The sequence below is a fragment of the Mangifera indica genome, chromosome 9 (assembly GCF_011075055.1).
Source record: "Mangifera indica cultivar Alphonso chromosome 9, CATAS_Mindica_2.1, whole genome shotgun sequence".
Lineage (NCBI taxonomy): Eukaryota > Viridiplantae > Streptophyta > Magnoliopsida > Sapindales > Anacardiaceae > Mangifera > Mangifera indica.
The window spans coordinates 18181673-18201438 of NC_058145.1; the positions used below are offsets into that span (position 1 = coordinate 18181673).

The following is a 19766-nucleotide window of genomic DNA, read 5'->3' on the forward strand; positions in this document are numbered from 1 at the left end:
CATTACAATTAAATGCACACGCATTCGCATCCTTAGTTGTAAATTTTAGATTGAATTATTATTAATTTTTGCAATATTTACTTGCAAAAATTTGACTGCGAAAGCAAATGCACGTGCACGTGCAAATATGCACGTATATGCAAATGCGTTTTTAGTGAATATACACTTTTTTCGCATGACTTTTTTCTCCGATAACGATAATACAATCAGATAAAATTCAATCAAATGTATAACTAAATATACAAAATAATCATCACAAATCAATTGAAAACCTTAAAACTTTAACAACCATAAAAACCAGAATACTTGACCCAATTTTTATCAATCTAATTATAGTTTAAAGATATTAACAATATTATATAAACTCGGGGTTTATTGAACGGATGACAAAAATAAAATTGCTGGTATTGTATTTGTTGGACGTTTGAACTGCAAAAATGAAATTGTTGATAGTATGTTTTCAATTTGTTGTCTTTGATTTAAGCTTGCAAGGTTTACGTTTACCTAAAAAAGAAAATATTTCAATTTTTATTAAATTTTGACATTAAGAGAGACATTTGGTTTGAGTAATATTTTTTTTATCAAAATAAAAAAATTACCTTAAAAATAGACTACTGAAAAGATTACTAGGTATAAATGATTGCTATGTTTGACAAAATTTGATAGACATAAATAATTATTGTGTTTGATTAAAGGTAATAAAAAAATAATAGTAAATTATTTTACTTAAATAAGCTTAGATATAATTATTTTTAAATATTTTTATATTATTTGTTATATTAATTAAAAATTATTTTTTTGTCTCAAAAAATTAATAAATAATAATATAATTATAATAAAATCAAGATTATTTTAGTAAAATGTGATAATCAGATTATTATTTATATTATCTGTCGTATTACCATTGGTAACAGAAGATTACTGTAATATTTTATTACTGACAAGTCAAACGAAATAATGTAAGTAATAAAAGATAAATTTCCAAAGTAATTTTTAAATTTTCAGAACTAAACGACCCCTAGAGATAAAATAGGTAAATCATATATAATTTATTTATAACGATAAATGTGACAAAAGTTTCCTTAAAGAAAAGTTTAAACGAAACATTTTTGTGGGTTTTAATTAATACCCCAAATTAGAATTTAGAATATGGGGATGGTGGTATTGACATAAGTAGGGTTAGATTTGAATCGAGTTTATTTGAATTCAAATTTAAATTTAATTTAAGTAAGTTCAAAATGAGTTGAATTTAAACTTGAAAGTTCAATATTTTTGAATTCAAGTTTTAGAGTGTTTAACTCGTCAAACTTACAAACTAAAAATTTTGATATAAAACGATGTTGTTTTTACTAATATGTATTAAAATGATATCATTTAAAAAAAGAGATAGTTAAAAGCTCGATTAGAGTCAAAGTCAAACTCGACTCTTTTGAAACAAACTAAGTTCGAATTCGAACTTAATTTTATACAAATCGAGCCGAATTTGACTCTGCTCCAATCCAGCCCAAATCCGGGCCTAGGCGCCAGGGCTTTCCCGCAAGCTGAAGAAAGTATTGGAATCAAGAAGAGAAACACCAGATCTATTGGCTTCTCTCAAAACACTCTCAGCTTTATTCGAACTTAATTTTATACAAATCGAGCCGAATTTGACTCCGCTCCAATCCAGCCCAAATCCAGGCCTAGGCGCCAGGGCTTTCCCGCAAGCTGAAGAAAGTATTGGAATCAAGAAGAGAAACACCAGATCTATTGGCTTCTCTCAAAACACTCTCAGCTTTCTAAACTGATAACACTCCTCAGACTCGTCGCAACCTCAGATCCACTAAAGAAAAGCGTTCTCTTTCCATCAATCTCGATTTTCTTCAAGCTTCCCATGCTGCTCAACAAGCTTTTTATCGCGTCGAGGAGGAGGTTAATGATCTTGCTCAATGCTGTGACAGGTCTCATGCATTTTACATTACATTTTGTAGCTTAAGACTTGGAACTTTCATTTATGAACATGGAAAACCTCTCACGGAGATCGAATTTTGGAGTTCACTTGTCAATTGCTTTTCTGAAGATCTATTGTATAATGTACCGATTAAGAATGTTTGTTTGGTGAAAAAATGCTGGAAAGTGAAAAAAAATCTAAAAAATGGAAATACACTTACAGAGAAAAGAGAGGTAAGAGGGAGAATTCAAAGAAATTGGAAATACTTTGGGCAATTCTCGTTCTTTTCCTGTTAATTGCTATCATGCGTGCTTATATATGTACGAAATAATGATCCTATAACATTGTTCAATGTTCACCTTTAATTATTGTACAGCAACAATGATATTTAATGAATCCTGTACTTGACAGGATTGAAAAGGCTTTAAATAGTTGTAATGCTACCACTGGAAATATCATTGAAACCACGGAGAGACTCAAACGAGATCTTGAAGTTACTACGCAAAGACAAGAGATTGTTTCTTGCTTTCTTCGTGATTATCAGCTCTCTAATGAAGAGGCTGGAGTTTAAGACTTTTACTTCTAGATTTATATATGCTATTGTTCCATTATAGTCCAAATCCAACTCAAATTACTGTATTCATATTCATCCGTAGATAAATGCACTGAGGGATGAGGACCTAAATGAAAATTTCTTCAAGGCACTTTTTCATGTTAAATAAATTCATGCTAACTGCAAAGTACTGCTTAGGATTCATCATCTGGTAAGAATTCTAATTTTTTCTTTATCTTACATAGGAAATGTTTGAAAGTAAGTGTCTGTGCAGTACTGTGTTGCAAAACTGTTCTGTAATTAATAATGAAAAATATAAATATTATTTTCAAGTTTCAAATTTGTTCAGAACTGTGTTTCTATAATAGTTTTCTGAAACAAAAAATAGTGAAATCTGTTTGTTTTTAGAGAAATAAAAGAAAGATATCATTTTCTTTATCAAATACTGAAACCTGTTAAGTAGTTTTTGAATTAAGCTCTAATTTTTTGGGAATTAATTAAAAATTTCAACCCCCATTTAATATTACCATACTGAATGCAATTTTATGTTTTTTTTGGATTAGCAATATATATAATAGATCGACAAAAGAATCATGCAAAACCCTTAAGCGATATTAAAAGTTAGATGTGTAGAAAAGAAATCTATGGTTTGAAATTTGGCTAGATTCTTGGTTGTTGAAATATTTAGTGCTTTTCTGCACATATTCATGTCATTTTGGTTGTATTTACATTATCTCATTTGATCTGTGCTTTCATGTCTTTACATTTTAATTCCTGGTTATTGAAGAAATGACAAGAATAATCATTCACTTGAGGAGTCCTTTCGGCATTCAGGTTTGGAGCTCATGGATATGATGTCTGTATACCAAGAAGGAGCCTATGAACGCCTGTGCAGGTGAGGCCCTATGTGATTAGAGAAGTTTCTTTGGTGAATAGAAGTTCTTTCTTCTTTCCCATTGGTTTTAAGAAGCTGGTTCATGTACTATAAACACACTGAGATCAAACATAAAAACTTTTTAGCTTCATGCTTTGTTGATGCCAGTAGATTTTAGTAAATGAAACAGTGGAAGTCGTTATCATGCAACTAGTCATGTAATGATGTACATGATTCATGAATATTTTATTGTGTCTTTAACAAAGCACTGCAAATAGCCTTTTTTCTTTTTTTTTTTTCAGTAATTGCAAATAGCCTGTTGTTAGAAATGATTCATCAACGATCAATAGATTCATCTCTTAGAGAGAGAAAAAACTGTTTTTCTCTTAAATTCATTGTTGTTTTAATCAGAATTTTGTTGCTTGGATGTTGAACAGTTCCAAGGCAGAGTGTAGGAAATTGGGTGACACTGAGAATCCTGAAGTTGGTGAGCTTTTGAATACAGCAGTTTGCTAAGGAAAGGCCTGTCCTTTTTAAGTATTGTGCAGAAGAGGTGATTCTATTCTAATTTAAGGCTTATTGTTGGATAACCAAAGCTTGGTACATGCTTAGTAGTTCTTTGTAGCAGCTTGTTATAATAGTATCACTTCATTGCCAGTACAGGTAGCAAATATGAGGCATAATGCATTATTTAGAAGATTTATAAGTGCTCTTACACGGGGAGTACCTGGTGGATTGCCAAGACCAACTGAAGTGCATGCTCATGATCCCTTATGATATGTCAGAGACATGCTTGGTTGGTTACATCAGGTGGGATACGTGTTTTTAGTTGCATTTATATTTATTACTTTGATATTGCTGAGGTTTTTTGACGTTTAATTAATGTTTTGATTATTTCTATTGCTTCAATGTAGACATTGGCATCTGAACGAGAGCTTGTTCTTGGATTACTAGATCCAGATGCGGCAGTAGATACTGGAGTGATTGCTAGTCGATTCTCTAAGAACCTGGAGAATGATTCTGGAAAGACTGATTCAGGCCTTACATTTGTTCTGGATAGAATTTTTGAAGGGCTTTGCCGGCCATTTAAAGTGAGAGTTGAACCCATTTTGCAATCGCAACCTAGTTTGATCATTTCTTATAAACTCAGTAGTACCTTGGAGTTTTATAGCTGCACTGTGAGTTGAGCTCTATCCCTCTTGGTTTTTCAAGTTGTTTTAAATGCCATCTCACATTTAACCTTTCGTTTATCGTGTAGATATCAGATTTACTTGGGAGAGGGACTGCTCTCTGTAATACACTTTGGGTACTCAAGGATGCTGCCCAGAAAACATTTTTTGACATATTGAAAAGCCGAGGAGAAAAGTTTTTGCAGTATCCACCCCTTGTTGCTGTTGATCTTTCTCCACCACCTGCTGTGAGGGAAGGAGTCTTCATACTGCTAGAAATAATTGAGACCCATAACAGTATGATGGTTCCCCCATCTGGAAAGAAACCTGATTTTGATCTGGTGATATCTTCTTTACTTGATTCTATCATCCAGGCTCGTGTCTGTGTTTGATGTTAGTGGTGTAAAATGTGCTATATTTTGTGGGATTACTTCTTGTTCTGGTTTTTCTTGTGTAACCAAGTGTTGCATTTAGAATTTGTGGAAGAAGTTATCATTCCAAGCCTGTTATATTTAAGCTCTAGATAAACTGCAGGTTCAATTATTCAAGTCTATGCCAAACTTGATTTGGGTTTTAAACCATACTAAAGTGAAGACTGTTATGGATGGCAATAGTTTCATGTTTCTTATATTTTACAAATGAAATAAAAGTCATCACTTGCAATTTTTGTCAATGTGTGAACAAGCAGCAGAGGCACACAAATCCAAGGGAGCTGGGCATTCATCAAGAAAAAGTAGAATGAGTTCTGACGCAGGCCAAATTAATAAATCCTCCGTTGATGCAATCTTGTCCAATAGCAGCTCCACCTTGTCCACACAGGTTTCCTCTTATCTGCTCCCTTGGTTACTCTTAAAGTTTTTGCTCGTCAGAGGTTTTTTTTTAAGTGCCAACTGGATAATATTGTTAGCCATTTCTCGGTTCTTTTTTTTGGTAGATGTGTCCAATTCAAACATTTTAAGTTATGTGCAGAAATCTGGTGTAGGAATAATGCAAGGGTTCTTTTTATTACGCTCTTACGAAGTCCAATAAATGATTTTATTTTCTGATGCACTGGACCAATATTTAGCTAATCTAATCATTTTTTTTATTGGTAGGACTGCCTGACAAAATTTGTGACCTTTGGAAGAATCACAATTTATGTTTTGGAAATAACTTGATGGAGAAACAGTTACAATATGTCCAAAGTTTTTTGAATAGTTTTTGCATCCTAACCTCCTTGATAATTGATGCAGAATAATGAGACTCCCCCCAAAATATTCCTCATCAACTGTTTGTGTGCCATCCAACATCCATTACTTGGTCATGAGATTGCAGCTGACTATGCAAAGAACCGCGCATCGATGATTAATAAGCATATCCGTGTTCTGGTGGATAAATAAGTTGATGCCATTTTAAAAAGATGTGGCTTATCACAAAAGATGCATCACTTCCATGCTTCTCTAAACAAGGAGGTCGGCAGTACAGCAGCAGGGCCTCCATTGGCAGAAACTTCTCAGACATCTCGTGGAGTGTTTAAAGACTTTCTTTGGGTTTATTTTGGGAAGCGAGAGTTCTCTTCCTGAATTTGAGCTGACGCAGGCTCCAAAATTGCGTTCTGAAGCCTGTCTAAAGGTGGCTAGGTCACTGGCTGAAACTTACGAACTAATTTACAAGGCAATTATGGCTCCCGAGAATGGATACCCAGATCCAAAGTCACTAGCAAGGCATGATCCACATCAAATAAGGACCATTTTAGGAATATAAAGTTGTAATCTTTCTTTTTGGAGCCACATAGAACCATTCCTTCCTATAATGAGTATACAAATGTGTTATACAAGGATTAAAGTTGTATTAGTTTGTTTTGTTTAGTCGTTCACACATTTATGGATGGCTTGGCTTGGCTTGTAGATGAATCGTTTCAAAGCGAACTGTAAAGAAAAAGGAAATTATATTAGAGTGATAGAGCAATTTACTATTCTGACAAACAAAGGGAAACTGAAAACCGAGAAAAAAATGATGAAGGATTAGCCAAAGAATCGTGATGTAGAATTGAAGTAAGACGAACCGGACATAGACAGGGAAATAACAAAAATATCAAAACAGAATTGGGAGGAAGACTATCTCCAAAACCAGCAATATGTTTAACACCTTTAATTACCTGAAGAACTGTGTTTGTTTCCTTGTAAATGAAGCGCACAATACGCATGACTGATTATGATTATATCTTATTTCTAACACATACAATTTCACCTATCGCTCATTACCCAACAAACAAAACCCTTCTTTCTCTAGGACAAGATTCCATGGCTGCTACTGCACCTGTAATTCCCTCAACTGAGAAAGATACACGGAGAGCACATGGCGCAATGGCTTTGGTTCAGTTGTTCTACGGTGGTTATCATGTAATTACCAAAGTAGCCCTCAATGTAGGAGTCAACCAGCTCGTCTTTTGTGTTTTTCGCGATCTTCTTGCTCTCTCTATTCTTGCTCCAATAGCCTATGTTCGTGAAAAGTATTTTCCTTTTTCTTCTTCTTCTTCTTCCTTTTTTTTTTTTTTTTTATAATCTTCATACCTTGTCCTAGCTTTATCATTTTATCTTCAGATTGTTTTGAGTACTAACAATCATAGTGCTAGTTCTTTAAATTCATTGCCTGCTAGTTATCTTTTTGGTTTCATCAATATTGGATTCTGGATGACAATTTTAAATTTTCTTACCCATATGCCATATTACACGTTCATTTTTGGTGCTTAATATGTGGTTTACTTAATGTATTTTGTGATTCCATGTTAAATATGTCTGACTTAGAATTTTAGAACGGATTTGGAGCCTGCTATTGTGTATGGAGGATCTTATTTCTTGTTCAAGCCTCTATCCTAACATATCCTTCTTTATAATTAGTTGTATAAATAGATACTGGAAGGTTGCAACTTTATTTCAGCTAAAATGTTATGCTTTTATATGTGTGTGTGTGTGTATAGTCAGTAGCTTAAAATGTTTCTTCTTTGTTTCTCTTTGTAGAAGGATCCGTCCACCTATGACTAGACGCTTCCTCTTGTCATTCTTCTTTCTTGGGCTGACAGGGTAAGCTCTGTTTTGTAAAACTCATTCTTGTTGGACCGGTCATGGCTGATCTATCCAGTTCTGTTGCTAATTGATATCTTTAATCAGGATATTTGGGAACCAGCTTTTGTTTCTTATTGGTCTTAGCTACACCAATCCTACTTATGCTGCTGCCACACAACCTGCAATTCCTGTGTTCACATTTCTCTTTGCTGTAATGATGGGGTGAGTGACTAATTTCTTCTTTATCCTGAATTTAATTAATTTTGTACTCTTGCTATCTGTTTATATGCATGTATGTATGGTGTTGGGTGTTGCTTGTCCAATATCATGTATGAACTTTTTCATGCAGTGCAGAAAAAGTAAATTTGCTGAAAACCGAAGGTCAAGCAAAGGTTGGTGGTACCCTCGTCTGTGTTTCTGGTGCCATATTAATGGTTCTATTCTGTGGTCCAGCCTTGTTTGGAAAAAATAACCAAGAATTTAAAGTGCAAAGTGAAATAATTGCTAGGGGCCAACCAGAGCCTGTCGGATGGTTCATGTCCAGTTTTCTGCAGATTGGATTTGATCTGTGGCACCTTGGAGTTTTATGCTTAATAGGGAACTGTCTGTGCATGGCTGCTTTTCTAGCCATTCAGGTACCGGATTGTATGGTTAACTTTTAAAATTTATACTTCACTGCCGAATCAAAAAATGTAATGAGATGGTCATAATTTTTACTCTTAGAGCCTCAGATGATGCTCTTTGTGCATTTTTCTGTTTGCAAAATGTGTCTGCTATCTTATTTACAATAATGTAATTGATTCACTTTAGCATTATCTACACTCAGAACTTTTCTTATGGTCATGAAATCTTTTCATCTGATATTTTGAATACTATGTTGTAAGATTTGTAAGAGTTCATGCGTGGCATATGGAAAGGATTGAGAATATAAAGCTGACTGATCATAAAAGAACATTTCTGTGCTGGGGGTTTTAATGTAGGTGATACACCATCCCAAGAATTTGATGATAGTTTGAATGGAGATCTCTGAGGGAATATCAAACTTACTTAGACTAAACAAACTGGGGAGGGTAACTTTTAAAGCATGCAGGGAATTGGGATAGGTAAGTTTTCAAGACTTATGATTTATTGAGTTTTGTTGGACATCAGAATTTTAAGTTCAAGAGTGTTCAATCAAGAAAATTACTGGGATATAGTAGTTCTATATGTATGGGATTTTGTTGATAGCCTAATAAAACTAAGATTTTTTTGCAATTGCTTCAAGAACCTTCAATAGTTTTAAGGCCTTTTTTTGTAGTATCTAGTAAGACTTCATCATTCTGAGTGAACATTCAGAGTGTTGACATGATTACTAGATTTGGTTTTTTGTTAACCTGTTCTATGACAGAAATAAGGTGATATTATCAATGAAAAGTTTCAATAGTAATTACAGAAGCTGATCGCCTTATGTTTTTCATGAAACTTATCTTTGAATTTATAACTTGATGGTATTTTTCTGATCAATTTATCGTTATGGAAATTTTCAGGCACCCCTTTTAAAGAAATATCCAGCCAGCCTGTCTGTTACAGCATATTCTTACGTTTTTGGTGCTGCTTTGATGGTAATAACAGCATTCTTTATGACCAATGAGTCAACAGACTGGAGTTTGACGCAATCAGAGCTGTATGCAGTCATCTATGCAGTAAGTTTACTTTGCTTCTTAAGTTTTGTCTCATTTTTATTAGTTACAACTTGATGAGAAGTTGTTTAGTTGTAACTGTTGATCTTCTGGTTATATGTGTAACAATACTAATTGTTTTACTTGAAGGAATCTGTGTGGTGATAATTCTGTTAGTAGGAGAGGTCTTCCTAATGCACTTCATCAAATAATGATGACATTGCAATGACCCACCGATGTAATATGCAAGGCAAAACTATGATCTGTCTTCTTGTCCTTTCCTATAGAGGAGTTCCTATTTGTTTTTCTGCATCACTCATGTTTAGTCATACATAATGCAGATTTTTAATCGTAGGTGCAGCAGGTGGATTTTCATTGTTTGGCTTACACTTTGTCTTTAGTGAAGCAGAAATAGCTAATTTAGAAGTGATAATTTCTTCGATCATGTGAATTTGATTTTCCAATCATAAAGTTTTTGCAATCCACCCTTTAATTTGGGCCGCCAATTGGCCAATCAGGTGATCACTGACATCATGTTAGCCAGTGAGATGATAGAGAAATGTTAAATTTCTTCCGATCTTTGCTTTTCAGTAAATTTTGGCTGCTTGGAATAGCCGTAGTAAATACTGTAAAGGGAACTTTGCTTTTGCATTCAAAGAGAATGTTTAAGAAAATACTCCATGCCTTCTCAGGGAGTTGTTGCATCTGCTATCAATTATGGACTACTGACATGGTCAAATAAGATCTTGGGGCCGGCGTTGGTTGCTCTGTACAATCCACTTCAACCTGCAGCATCTGCCTTTCTGTCAAAAATTTTCCTTGGAAGCCCTATATATTTGGGAAGGTAATACTCCTATTACTTGCAATTTTGTGCACTTTACTTGCTTGTTGACCGTTGATATTCTTTGTATGTGTACATTTGAAAATGAAATTGTTGTATCCTTAGGTTCATACCATAAAAGCTGGTGTGATCTTACTTGGTGTTTTTGCTTTGTGGACATAGTGTTTTAGGGGGATGTCTAATTGTTGCGGGTCTGTATTTGGTTACCTGGGCATACTATAGAGAAAAAGAAGCAGCTCAGGGGCTCATTGCCTATGTTACTCGGCCTTCTGAACCCCTCACTCTCAAAGACTCATCGAGTTACAAGATTCCTTACCAGAGAGGACATGCTTTAACTCCAAAATTAAGAGACTAGACAAAACCATGATGAGTTTTCATGTAAAGTTAATTTTATGCATAAACGGAAGTTAGTATTATCCAAACAATGAAGCAGTTCATGGAAGGACAGTTTTCCCAGCCTCCCTCCCTTTGGGTTTAGTTACAACAACTTACGGCTCGCCTACTGTTTAATCAATTTTCTATTAACATCTTTAATTAATATGAGATTCTTATATATATTCAACATCTCTAGTATATTTTAGTAAGTGAATTAATTTGCCAACACACATTTTGGATCAAATCCATAATATGAAGTTCCAGGAGTTGAAGTACAATAGAATGAAGAGAAAACCCTTTAAAAGGAAAGACATTGAAGAGATCATCTCTTAAAAAAAAGAAGAAGGTCAAATGACTTATTTTTATAAAGGTTTCATCAAAGTTCCAAGAGTGAAAGTATAATGGTTTGAAGAGAAAATCCTTAAAAATATAAGAAAGACAATAATTTTTATTTTTTGAGTTTGCAAAAATTTATTTTTCTATTTTTCTGATAAATTTATTAAAATAATTTATTAATTTTTTTTATAAAATTATTAAAAATACAAAAAAAATTGTAAACTAAATGACATTTTGTTTCCAAGTTAAATATCATTTTGTCCCTAAATAATTTAACAGTTTACTGTAATAGATAGTTGGGAGAATGATTTCTTAAAACTAATGGGGTGGGAAATAGTTATTTCAGCAAACCTCGGGTACGGAATAAACCCATATGGCAGTGATAAATAATGTCGTTCAAGTATGGTCTACGAGAGAGACAAATAAAGAAAATAATTTAATATTAACATAGGGATTTGGGAATTTTACGAACGAGTTGAGTCGTTAGTGAAAAGGAGTCTGTCCTGTCCCTCTCCCTATGTTTATGAGAAAAACTCAGGCTCGATTCACATGTTGTTGGCTTGGATCTGGTTGTTAACAAATCTCAGGTCAGGGACTTACAGATCACCCACCAACATATTTACTGTAAGTATTTCATTTCTCGATCCTAACTTCTCTCTTCGATTTTTAGTACTCCTTTCACGTATATCATATATCTCAACTCAAGATCACAGTACCCTTTACTTTCTTTTTATGATTCATACGCCCCTTCAAAACCAACACAATTCATCTTCCAAAATCAAAATTTTAAGATCCTAATCTCATATTATTTGTGTTTTTCTGAATACTTGGACTTAATAGATTTCGTTGTGAAATCTTTACTTGCAGGATTTCTAAATTGATATTGGATACCAGCTCTGTACCCACAATTTCAATCATTATGCAAGCTTTGTTTTAACATGTGTTTTGCTCCTTCCTTTGTGATTGCTATGTTGAGAGAACCCACTTAAGCTATAGGGTGTGATGTTAAATTATCGACATTAGCATATTCTGTTGCAAGTTATGGTGTTTAGTAAACTAGGAGAATTGATCTCTGCTGCATCAGGTCGTATTTCAGCAACACAGTTTTCTACGGTTGCTTATATGTCTCCTGGATTGCCACCCGAAGCCAGTTCTGCTCATGGGTTTGGCCTTTGTAACCCTGGAAATAGGAATAATTTGCGACTCTCATCGTCGCTCCAAGATTTTTCAGCATATGGTCGACTTGATTTAGAGGATGGTGACCCTGGTGGTGGAATTGATAGGTATTCAAAACAACTTAATCCCTTACAAAGAGAAAGTTTTAGTTCAAGTTTTTCAAAGGAGAAAACATTGTCTGGTGGAACCCCATTTATGCGTAGGAAGTGGGTGCAAGTGTTCTTAATCTTACTGAGCCTATTGATGTTGGCTTTTTTAGTGTATATGGTTTCAATGTATATTTATTCTAACTGGTATCAGGGAGGGTCCAAATTCTATGTTGTGCTTGATTGTGGAAGTACTGGAACTCGAGCTTATGTTTATGAGGCATCCATTGATCGCAATAATGGGGGCACTTTCCCTATCTTCATGAAATCATTAACAGAAGGTATTTCAAGGAAAACTGGTTCACAGAGCGGGCGTGCTTATGATCGAATGGAGACTGAACCAGGTTTTGATAAGTTGGTTCACAATGAATCTGGCTTGAAGGCTGCTATAAAGCCACTTTTACAGTGGGCAGAGAAACAAATCCCTGAGCATGCACATAAGACTACCTCTCTCTTCATCCACGCAACAGCTGGGGTTCGGAGGCTTCCTACTTCTGATTCTGAGTGGCTACTAGAGAATGTGTGGTTAATAGTAAAAAAATCGCCTTTCTTGTGTCGGAGAGAGTGGATCAAGATTATTAGTGGCACTGAGGAAGCGTACTATGGATGGACAGCCTTGAACTATCGCACTGGAATGTTGGGGGCCATACCCAAAAAGGCCACATTTGGCGCACTTGACTTGGGTGGGTCGTCATTGCAGGTTACATTTGAAAGTGAGAAGAAAATGCATAATGAGACTAACTTAAACCTTAGGATTGGGGCAGGAAATTATCATCTTAGTGCTTACTCTCTTTCAGGCTATGGTCTAAATGACGCATTTGACAAGTCTGTTGCTAAACTTGTTAAAGGGATTCCAGACATAAAAAGTGCCTATTTAGGTAATGCTAAAATAGAAGTTAAGCACCCTTGCTTGCATTCTGGATATAGGGAGCAATACATCTGCTCTCGTTGTGTTTCTAATCAACAAGAAAGTGGGAGACCTGTAGTTGGAGAGAAAATATTGGACAAGGGAGGAAAGTCAGGAATTTCTGTTCTATTAACTGGTGCTCCAAACTGGGAAGAATGCAGTGCACTTGCAAAAGTTGCTGTTAATTTGTCTGAATGGTCGAATCTTAACCCAGCTATGGATTGTGATTTGCAACCTTGTGCTCTTGCTGATGGTTTGCCTCACCCAAAGGGCCAGTTCTATGCTATATCTGGCTTTTTTGTTGTGTATCGGTTCTTTAATTTGACTTCTGAATCTGCACTGGACGATTTGCTGGAAAGGGGTCGGGAGTTCTGTGAAAAATCTTGGAAACTTGCCAGAAGCAGCGTTCCTCCACAGCCCTTCATTGAACAGTACTGTTTTAGGTCACCGTATGTTGTTTCATTGTTAAGAGAGGGCTTGCACATCACTGATAATCAGATCATTGTTGGTTCTGGAAGTATTACTTGGACACTTGGGGTTGCTCTGTTGGAAGCTGGGAAGACATTTTCTACTAGATTGAGAATTCGCAATTATGACATACTCCAAATGAAGATAAATCCAATTATTCTTGTTGCTGTTTTTTCAGTGTCTCTGATTTTGCTATTTTGTGCATTATCATGTGTCAACAATTGGCTGCCAAGATTTTTCCGGAAGACATATCTCCCATTATTCTGGCATAATAGCACAGCCACTACATCTGTTCTTAACATACAATCTCCTTTCGGGTTCCAGCGTTGGAGTCCTATGAAATCCGGTAAGCACTTCTACAACTGTGTTGCATGTTTGAAATTATGGGTTATATGTTATTATTATTCTCTGTTGTTGATCTGTTTTCTTTAGAGGGAGAAGCCTGTACTAAGTCTAAAAGTGCTCTATTGGTCTCTCTGGATATCTTTTCATTCAATCAAGGTTTTTAAATTGGGATTCTATCTAGGATCATTGGGGAGATCCACTGAATGTGGGAATATTGTTGAATTGAGATGTTTAAGATTCAATGAACTCTTCAAAAATAAACCAAAAAATATTGTGGTAAGATGTTAGAGAATTCCAAAATAAACCGAAAAATATCATTTTTTAACACAAAAGTTAGAATTTGCATTAGGCCGGATCAATTTGTCAGGCTTTGACAACCATATTACAGTTTGATTCAGTATTTAGTTCTGTCATCTGTATATTAATTCATTTTATCGGAGTATGTTTTTCCCCTCTTTTCTACCTTACTACTGACTTGCTCTTTTAATCCATGTTGCATGGTCCAAATTATTAATACTTTTGTGAATTTCATTCTTTCTCTAACACCAATTTCCATTTAGGAAGTCTTATTCTATTGATTTGGATTTTTATAACATTGGTTCTTATTCTGTTTGTTCAGTCTACTAAGGCAATATCAACTGTGGTTTTATAGGGGATGCCAGAGTTAAGATGCCACTGAGTCCAACAGTTGCAAGTTCCCAGCAAAGACCATTTGGCTTGGGACATGGTCTTGGTGGCAGCAGCATTGAGCTCACGGAGTCTTCCTTGTACCCATCAACTAGTCTTGTTTCACATAGTTATTCTTCAAATAGCTTGGGGCAGATGCAATTTGACAGTAGTAGCATGGGCTCCTTCTGGTCCCCTCACAGAAGTCAGATGCGCCTTCAAAGTAGGAGATCACAATCTCGAGAAGACCTTAATTCTTCACTGGCTGAGATACACATGGCAAAGGTTTAGGGCATGTACCTGCGGAAGTTTGGTATGGTTTTTCCTTATCCAAATTACATTTTTCCATTATAAGAGGACTCTGAAATATATTTCTAAAGTTTTGCTTTTTCCATTCAATTCTAGGGATTCTTTTTGTATCATAAAGAGATTCTGTTGAAAAAGTAAATTAACACAGATTTTGGTCCATCGGTATTTTGTGCTTCAAATTTGTTACTAAACAGTAATGTTAAGGCAAAATGAAGAACTTTCACATATATATGGATATATATTTTTTATTATAGATCCTACATTATTCTGACATAGCAGGAACACATGAAATGAAAGGCTCAGAAACACTTAACCAAAGAAACAATAAATCCAATATTCCTTTCCTTACCATCGCCAGAATCCTAACTCTTAACATAAAAAGGAAAAGAAAAAAAAAAAAAAACATGACTTTGGTGAACATGAGTGATCAGATGCATTCAGTTTTTCTTGGCTTTCTTCCTTCTATTATGAGATTTATCCCTCCTTCAATTTACGTCTTTTCTATTTCTAACAATAAAAGCAACAATTAATTGTATTTTACGTGAAGTTTAATACATAAGTTGTCGATTAAAGGGATTGAATATAATATGCAACAATTCATGTTATAAATATCAAGAGAGGACCAAAAAAAAAAAAAAACAGAGCTGTTTTCGGCTAAATGCTAAATCCTGTTAAAGGAATTGAAGAGGTGGTCGCAGTTGTGTGAATGCGTGTCAACAATGCTTGCAAAAACACACAAGTTACTTCCTCAGCTTCCTTCAGAAGAACAATGATTGTATTCAGTCCCTTTAATCGACACCGCTTTTTCACTCGGTCCACTTTTAATCGGTGGCGTCAGATGCAATCAATTTAATATGAAAGTGAGTGTTTTGTTACATTTTCCACCAAACAAAACTTTTACTACTTCTTGTGTTAGCTGTATTGCCTAAAGCAACTGTGCTTGTTGGTCCCATTCCCTTGATTTAACAAAAAAAGGTTTCAACTGCAATAATGCTCGAGTGGAATTCATTCTCAACCTTTATTTATTGATACAATGAGAAGCAATCTTGACTCTAATAATATAAGTTGCCATCTTAATTAAAGTATATATGTGCAGACTGTAGTGAGTTTATGTCATTTCACTGATTAATGTAACATCCTAGAGCTTATCCAGGTCACTTTGCCTCACAAAAAGCCCGTGAAATCCATAAGGCACCCGCCGGGGAAGCTTTACTGCAGCCACAACATCAAGATTTGGTGACTTTGCATCCATAACCAAGAATTTGGACTCCCTAGCATTTTCATCATGAACATAAGATACAACATATCCATCATCCTCTTCTGAATCCGGGTTATCAGGCTCCCTTGCCACGAAGAACGGCTCACCTCCATAGCACCCTGGTCCAAACATTTGGGTAGCCACGATGCACTCTTGGCGCTCCCCTTTCGACACATCTAGTTTCACTACCCCTGATATCTTTGGCATTGGATCACCTATAGCTGCATACACATATCTATTCTTCTTGGCTACATATGCTGGATTAATCACTGCAAAGTCCAGATTTCTTGCTGATATAGGATTCCTTGTTACCAGCCCAGTCCTGAGGTCGATTCTTACTTTCTCGACCAAGGCATGGACAAGGTCCATTCTTTCTAAAGTGTGTTCAACTGAAAGTATGTTGGGCGCGAGCATAAAAATTGCATTACCGTCATCTTCGTCCCAGGCGTTTATGGCGTGTATTATGTTGAATCCTGGAACATCAAACCACCTCATTTGGGACTCATCCTTTGCATATCTTGGAATGATTCCAAGTCTTGGCACTTTTGTTGAATCAGAACCCACAGGAGACCCTCCTCCGAAGATAATTTCCATGGGATTCATTCCTATCTGTATGTCAGCAAATATTGCATACTTCTTGGTGATTGCAAAGTCATGAAGAAAAGAAGGACGAACCATGGAGAATATAGGTACATCTGCTAGTTTTCTACCATTGGTGTCAAAGTAAAAGTAAGTTAAAAATGGTGGCATGGGGCCATATCTGAAAGCAAAAGCTTCACCTGTTTCAGGATCTACTTTGGGGTGAGCAGTCATGCTCATGAACAGCTTGCCATCAAAATCATGGCGACCAACAGTCTCTATGTCTCCGTTTGATGTCAAACGTACAGCATAAGGCAGATCAGACTCACCAAGTGCATAGAGACGGTTGCCAAAGAAAGCCAAACTGGTGTTAGCAAGACCTATGCCATTAACAGGATTGAATTGACCAGCAAGGAATCTGGCAGCAGAAAGAGCACCACGAGCTGCAGAAGCAGTTAGGCCATTAAAGCCTGAGAAAACATTTGGAAGAATCGGAGAGCCAGCATCACGTTCAATGGCGTACTTATAAGTATTGACATAACGGCTGCAGAGAATGGGTTTGCCTTGAGAGATTTGAATAGAGTGAAGCATGCCATCACCATCAAAGAGGTGGTAAGGTCCACGAGGAAGATACTGAGGGTTGGGGCCATTGCGGATGTATGCACCGTCTAGACAAGAGGGGAGTGATCCTTGTATTACTTGACATTCTGTTGGAGGAAGCTCATCCACAGGAGCAAAGTTGTCAGAAAGAACATGTTTTGGATCAACAGAGGACTTGAGTGGAGGGTCTATGAAGTTGTTGATGAAATTGTCAAATGAATTGAATATTATAGATGAAATTGTTGTTGGTTCAGCTCGTCTCCTAGGAATAGTTGATGGAGGTAATGAAGATGACGATTTTGGAGATGGGGTTGGGGTCGGGGTTGGTGTTGAAGTGGATCTTTTGCTGTTGGAGGTTGGGGTTGGGGTTGCTGTTTTGGTGACTTTATTTGGAGGCTTTTCTTCAATTCTAACGGAGGAAATATTGAGGGGGTGAGCATAAAGTAAGAAAGGTGGTGTTGTAGTTGATTTGGGTATGATAATGGAGGCTTTGGAGAGGAAGGAAGAAGAGAAAGCTTCCATGTTAATATCTGTTGCTGAACAGAAACCAATGGAGTTCATTTATATTATGAGCACCCGGCGAGTGAATCCTGCCAAAAGATACCAAACAGGCTGAGACTGACACTAATATTTACTGGGTAAAGATAATTGTGGTTAGCTGATTAATTTCATACAAATTTAATGAAAAACGGAAATAATGCATTGAAGTTTGCAGGTGACAATGACATGGCTCAACATACCTTTAAAAGAAACTGCTTGCTTTGAGAATTGGGTAACTCCATTCTATGTATGTATATCTATATTCAGTTTTGTTTATACCATTTGTACTTGTTCTAATAAAGATGACAAACATGTCTGTCTGTCTGTCTGTCTGTCTGTCTTGCTTATGAATGAATTCTGATTACTTTATGTTAGTTAACTCATACATAACATATAGTTTTCAGATATTAGTAAGAAAAAACAGTAAATCAAGATTTCATTTCAAAGATGGTGGAAATTGTTTTGACATGACAGATCATTATCCATACTAAACAGTAAGAATGATTCAATTATCCCCGGAAAAATTGTGTGGATAGTAATTGAATTGAACAATTGTGATGTGGACCAAGAGGATATTTTTGGCAACCATTAATGCACAGGGGACCAGTTTCTTAGAGCTTATCTAAAAAAATCGAAGATAAAAGGTTCGAAAAAGAGAAAAATTTTCCCATCCATTCAACAAATTGGCCATATTCTCAAACATCAATTAATTGAATATCTACGGCAACTAACAACTAAGAAGGTATAATATTATTACCTTTACCATCTTATCTTATCTTATCTCATAACAGGAAATGTCATTCATTAACAAACTAGGACCATGCCAAAACAAAACAATGTGTTGATTTATTAACATAAACCTAAATGGGACATGTTATTAACATAAACCTAAATGGAGTATGTTGTGATATGATCATTGAGGTTATAACTGTGTGTGATCCAAAACTTACAGTTGTAATAATATATTAACATTAACTTATATCGAACCTACATGGGACATTTTATTAGCATAATCCTAAATGGAACATGTTTTGATATGAACAGTGATCAATAACAAACATCTTATTGTGTTTGATAGTGAGAAACTTTATTTTGACGGAACCAAATCCATTACTCAACCCAAACCATAATGCTTAACCAGTCTTTGTATTCCCCCATAAGGAGACTTCATTCCTTTAGTTCTTAAAAGGTTCCATTGTCATCCATTATCCAGCTTCCAACAAATTTATAATAAGAAGGTGATGGGTTGATGCACTTTCCTAATTGAGTCAGAGAAGAAGAGAGAGACATGATCTTAAAAAAAAAAAACCTCTAAACAAAAATTAGACCAAAAAAAAAAAGATAATAGGTCCATAAAACTAAGATTCACAAGCACAAGTTTTGAAAACAGCCAACGAGACCATCTACTTTGGCACATGAGGGATTGATGGTGTAAATTTGGGTAAAAAAGAGTTGTTTATTCGCTGTAACACTTGCAAGTATGGTTAAGATTGAAATTATAATTTCATTGATTTATGTTGACCCATGTTGATTATGGAACGAAATGAGTTGAAATTAAATAGTAATATCTAATTTCAACATCTGAACAACCATTCATGAGATCGTGGAGGACCTTTTGTAACCTTCCATGTCACAAAATGGATAGAAGCCATATCCGTAATTTTAAACATAATGAACAACTATTCACCCATAGGGCAAACACCCGATCATTTGAGTTTGAAAATTATGTTTAAATGTGACATGTTATCGTGATTTTGAGGATTTACACTAGAATATACGCAAACAGTCTTATTAAGCTTAAGGGTATGCTTGAGAGAGAGACATTGACTTTGCAATTCCCGACCATTGGTGACATTTTCCTACAAAATTCAAAGGAGGAAATTATTAGAGAGAGAAGGTGAGTCCATCAACATAGTGATTGTTAAATTATACGATAGAGGTAAGAGTAACCTTTTGTTATTGCGATTTTGATAAAAATTAATTTCATATTGATAG

At 35.4% G+C, this 19766-nt stretch overlaps 3 protein-coding genes, 1 long non-coding RNA gene and 1 pseudogene across 8 annotated transcripts; 4 read left to right on the forward strand and 1 right to left on the reverse strand.

The window, feature by feature from the left end:
• Positions 1-1149: 1149 nt before the first annotated feature.
• On the forward strand, positions 1150-6456 carry LOC123226379 (annotated as a pseudogene).
• A 127-nt stretch (positions 6457-6583) lies between these two features.
• LOC123225825 (WAT1-related protein At5g45370-like) lies at positions 6584-10621 on the forward strand. 3 transcript variants are annotated; one of them, XM_044650104.1, is made up of 7 exons: positions 6584-7014; positions 7523-7585; positions 7673-7789; positions 7917-8202; positions 9094-9249; positions 9918-10069; positions 10229-10621. In XM_044650104.1, exons 1-7 carry the CDS (start codon positions 6689-6691, stop codon positions 10419-10421), a joined length of 1293 nt encoding a protein of 430 aa, XP_044506039.1. In that variant the 5' UTR covers positions 6584-6688; the 3' UTR covers positions 10422-10621. The 3 variants fall into 3 exon arrangements, with proteins under 3 accessions (XP_044506039.1, XP_044506040.1, XP_044506042.1); XM_044650105.1 differs by having other exon boundaries at positions 6584-6904; XM_044650107.1 differs by lacking the exons at positions 9918-10069; positions 10229-10621 and adding an exon at positions 9376-9910.
• Positions 10622-11169: 548 nt separating this feature from the next.
• On the forward strand, positions 11170-14953 carry LOC123225822 (probable apyrase 7). Of its 3 annotated transcripts, none has more exons than XM_044650102.1 (3): positions 11170-11401; positions 11645-13820; positions 14439-14573. In XM_044650102.1, the coding sequence occupies exons 2-3, from the start codon at positions 11819-11821 to the stop codon at positions 14444-14446; spliced, it is 2010 nt and encodes a 669-aa protein (XP_044506037.1). In that variant the 5' UTR covers positions 11170-11401; positions 11645-11818; the 3' UTR covers positions 14447-14573. The 3 variants fall into 3 exon arrangements, with proteins under 3 accessions (XP_044506037.1, XP_044506035.1, XP_044506036.1); XM_044650100.1 differs by having other exon boundaries at positions 11180-11401; positions 14472-14953; XM_044650101.1 differs by having other exon boundaries at positions 11180-11401; positions 11862-13820; positions 14472-14953.
• An 835-nt stretch (positions 14954-15788) lies between these two features.
• LOC123225824 (probable carotenoid cleavage dioxygenase 4, chloroplastic) lies at positions 15789-18084 on the reverse strand. The gene is made up of 2 exons (XM_044650103.1): positions 17972-18084; positions 15789-17821 (listed from the first exon to the last, which is right to left on the reverse strand). The coding sequence occupies exon 2, from the start codon at positions 17790-17792 to the stop codon at positions 15933-15935; it is 1860 nt and encodes a 619-aa protein (XP_044506038.1). The 5' UTR covers positions 17793-17821; positions 17972-18084; the 3' UTR covers positions 15789-15932.
• On the forward strand, positions 17731-18072 carry LOC123225826. Its single transcript, XR_006504204.1, has 2 exons — positions 17731-17869; positions 17947-18072. It is a non-coding gene; the product is annotated as an uncharacterized LOC123225826 (long non-coding RNA).
• Positions 18085-19766: the final 1682 nt, after the last annotated feature.

Bases quoted from the DNA above. Each gene is read 5' to 3' on its own strand.
- LOC123225825 (XM_044650104.1), top strand. From the start codon at position 6,689: ATGAAGCGCACAATACGCATGACTGATTATGATTATATCTTATTTCTA. The intron at 9,250-9,917 runs GTAAGTTTACTT...ATGCCTTCTCAG, and splicing joins TGTATGCAGTCATCTATGCA to GGAGTTGTTGCATCTGCTAT. The intron at 10,070-10,228 runs GTAATACTCCTA...TTGTGGACATAG, and splicing joins AGCCCTATATATTTGGGAAG to TGTTTTAGGGGGATGTCTAA.
- LOC123225822 (XM_044650100.1), top strand. From the start codon at position 11,819: ATGGTGTTTAGTAAACTAGGAGAATTGATCTCTGCTGCATCAGGTCGT. The intron at 13,821-14,471 runs GTAAGCACTTCT...GTGGTTTTATAG, and splicing joins TTGGAGTCCTATGAAATCCG to GGGATGCCAGAGTTAAGATG.
- LOC123225824 (XM_044650103.1), bottom strand. From the start codon at position 17,792: ATGAACTCCATTGGTTTCTGTTCAGCAACAGATATTAACATGGAAGCT.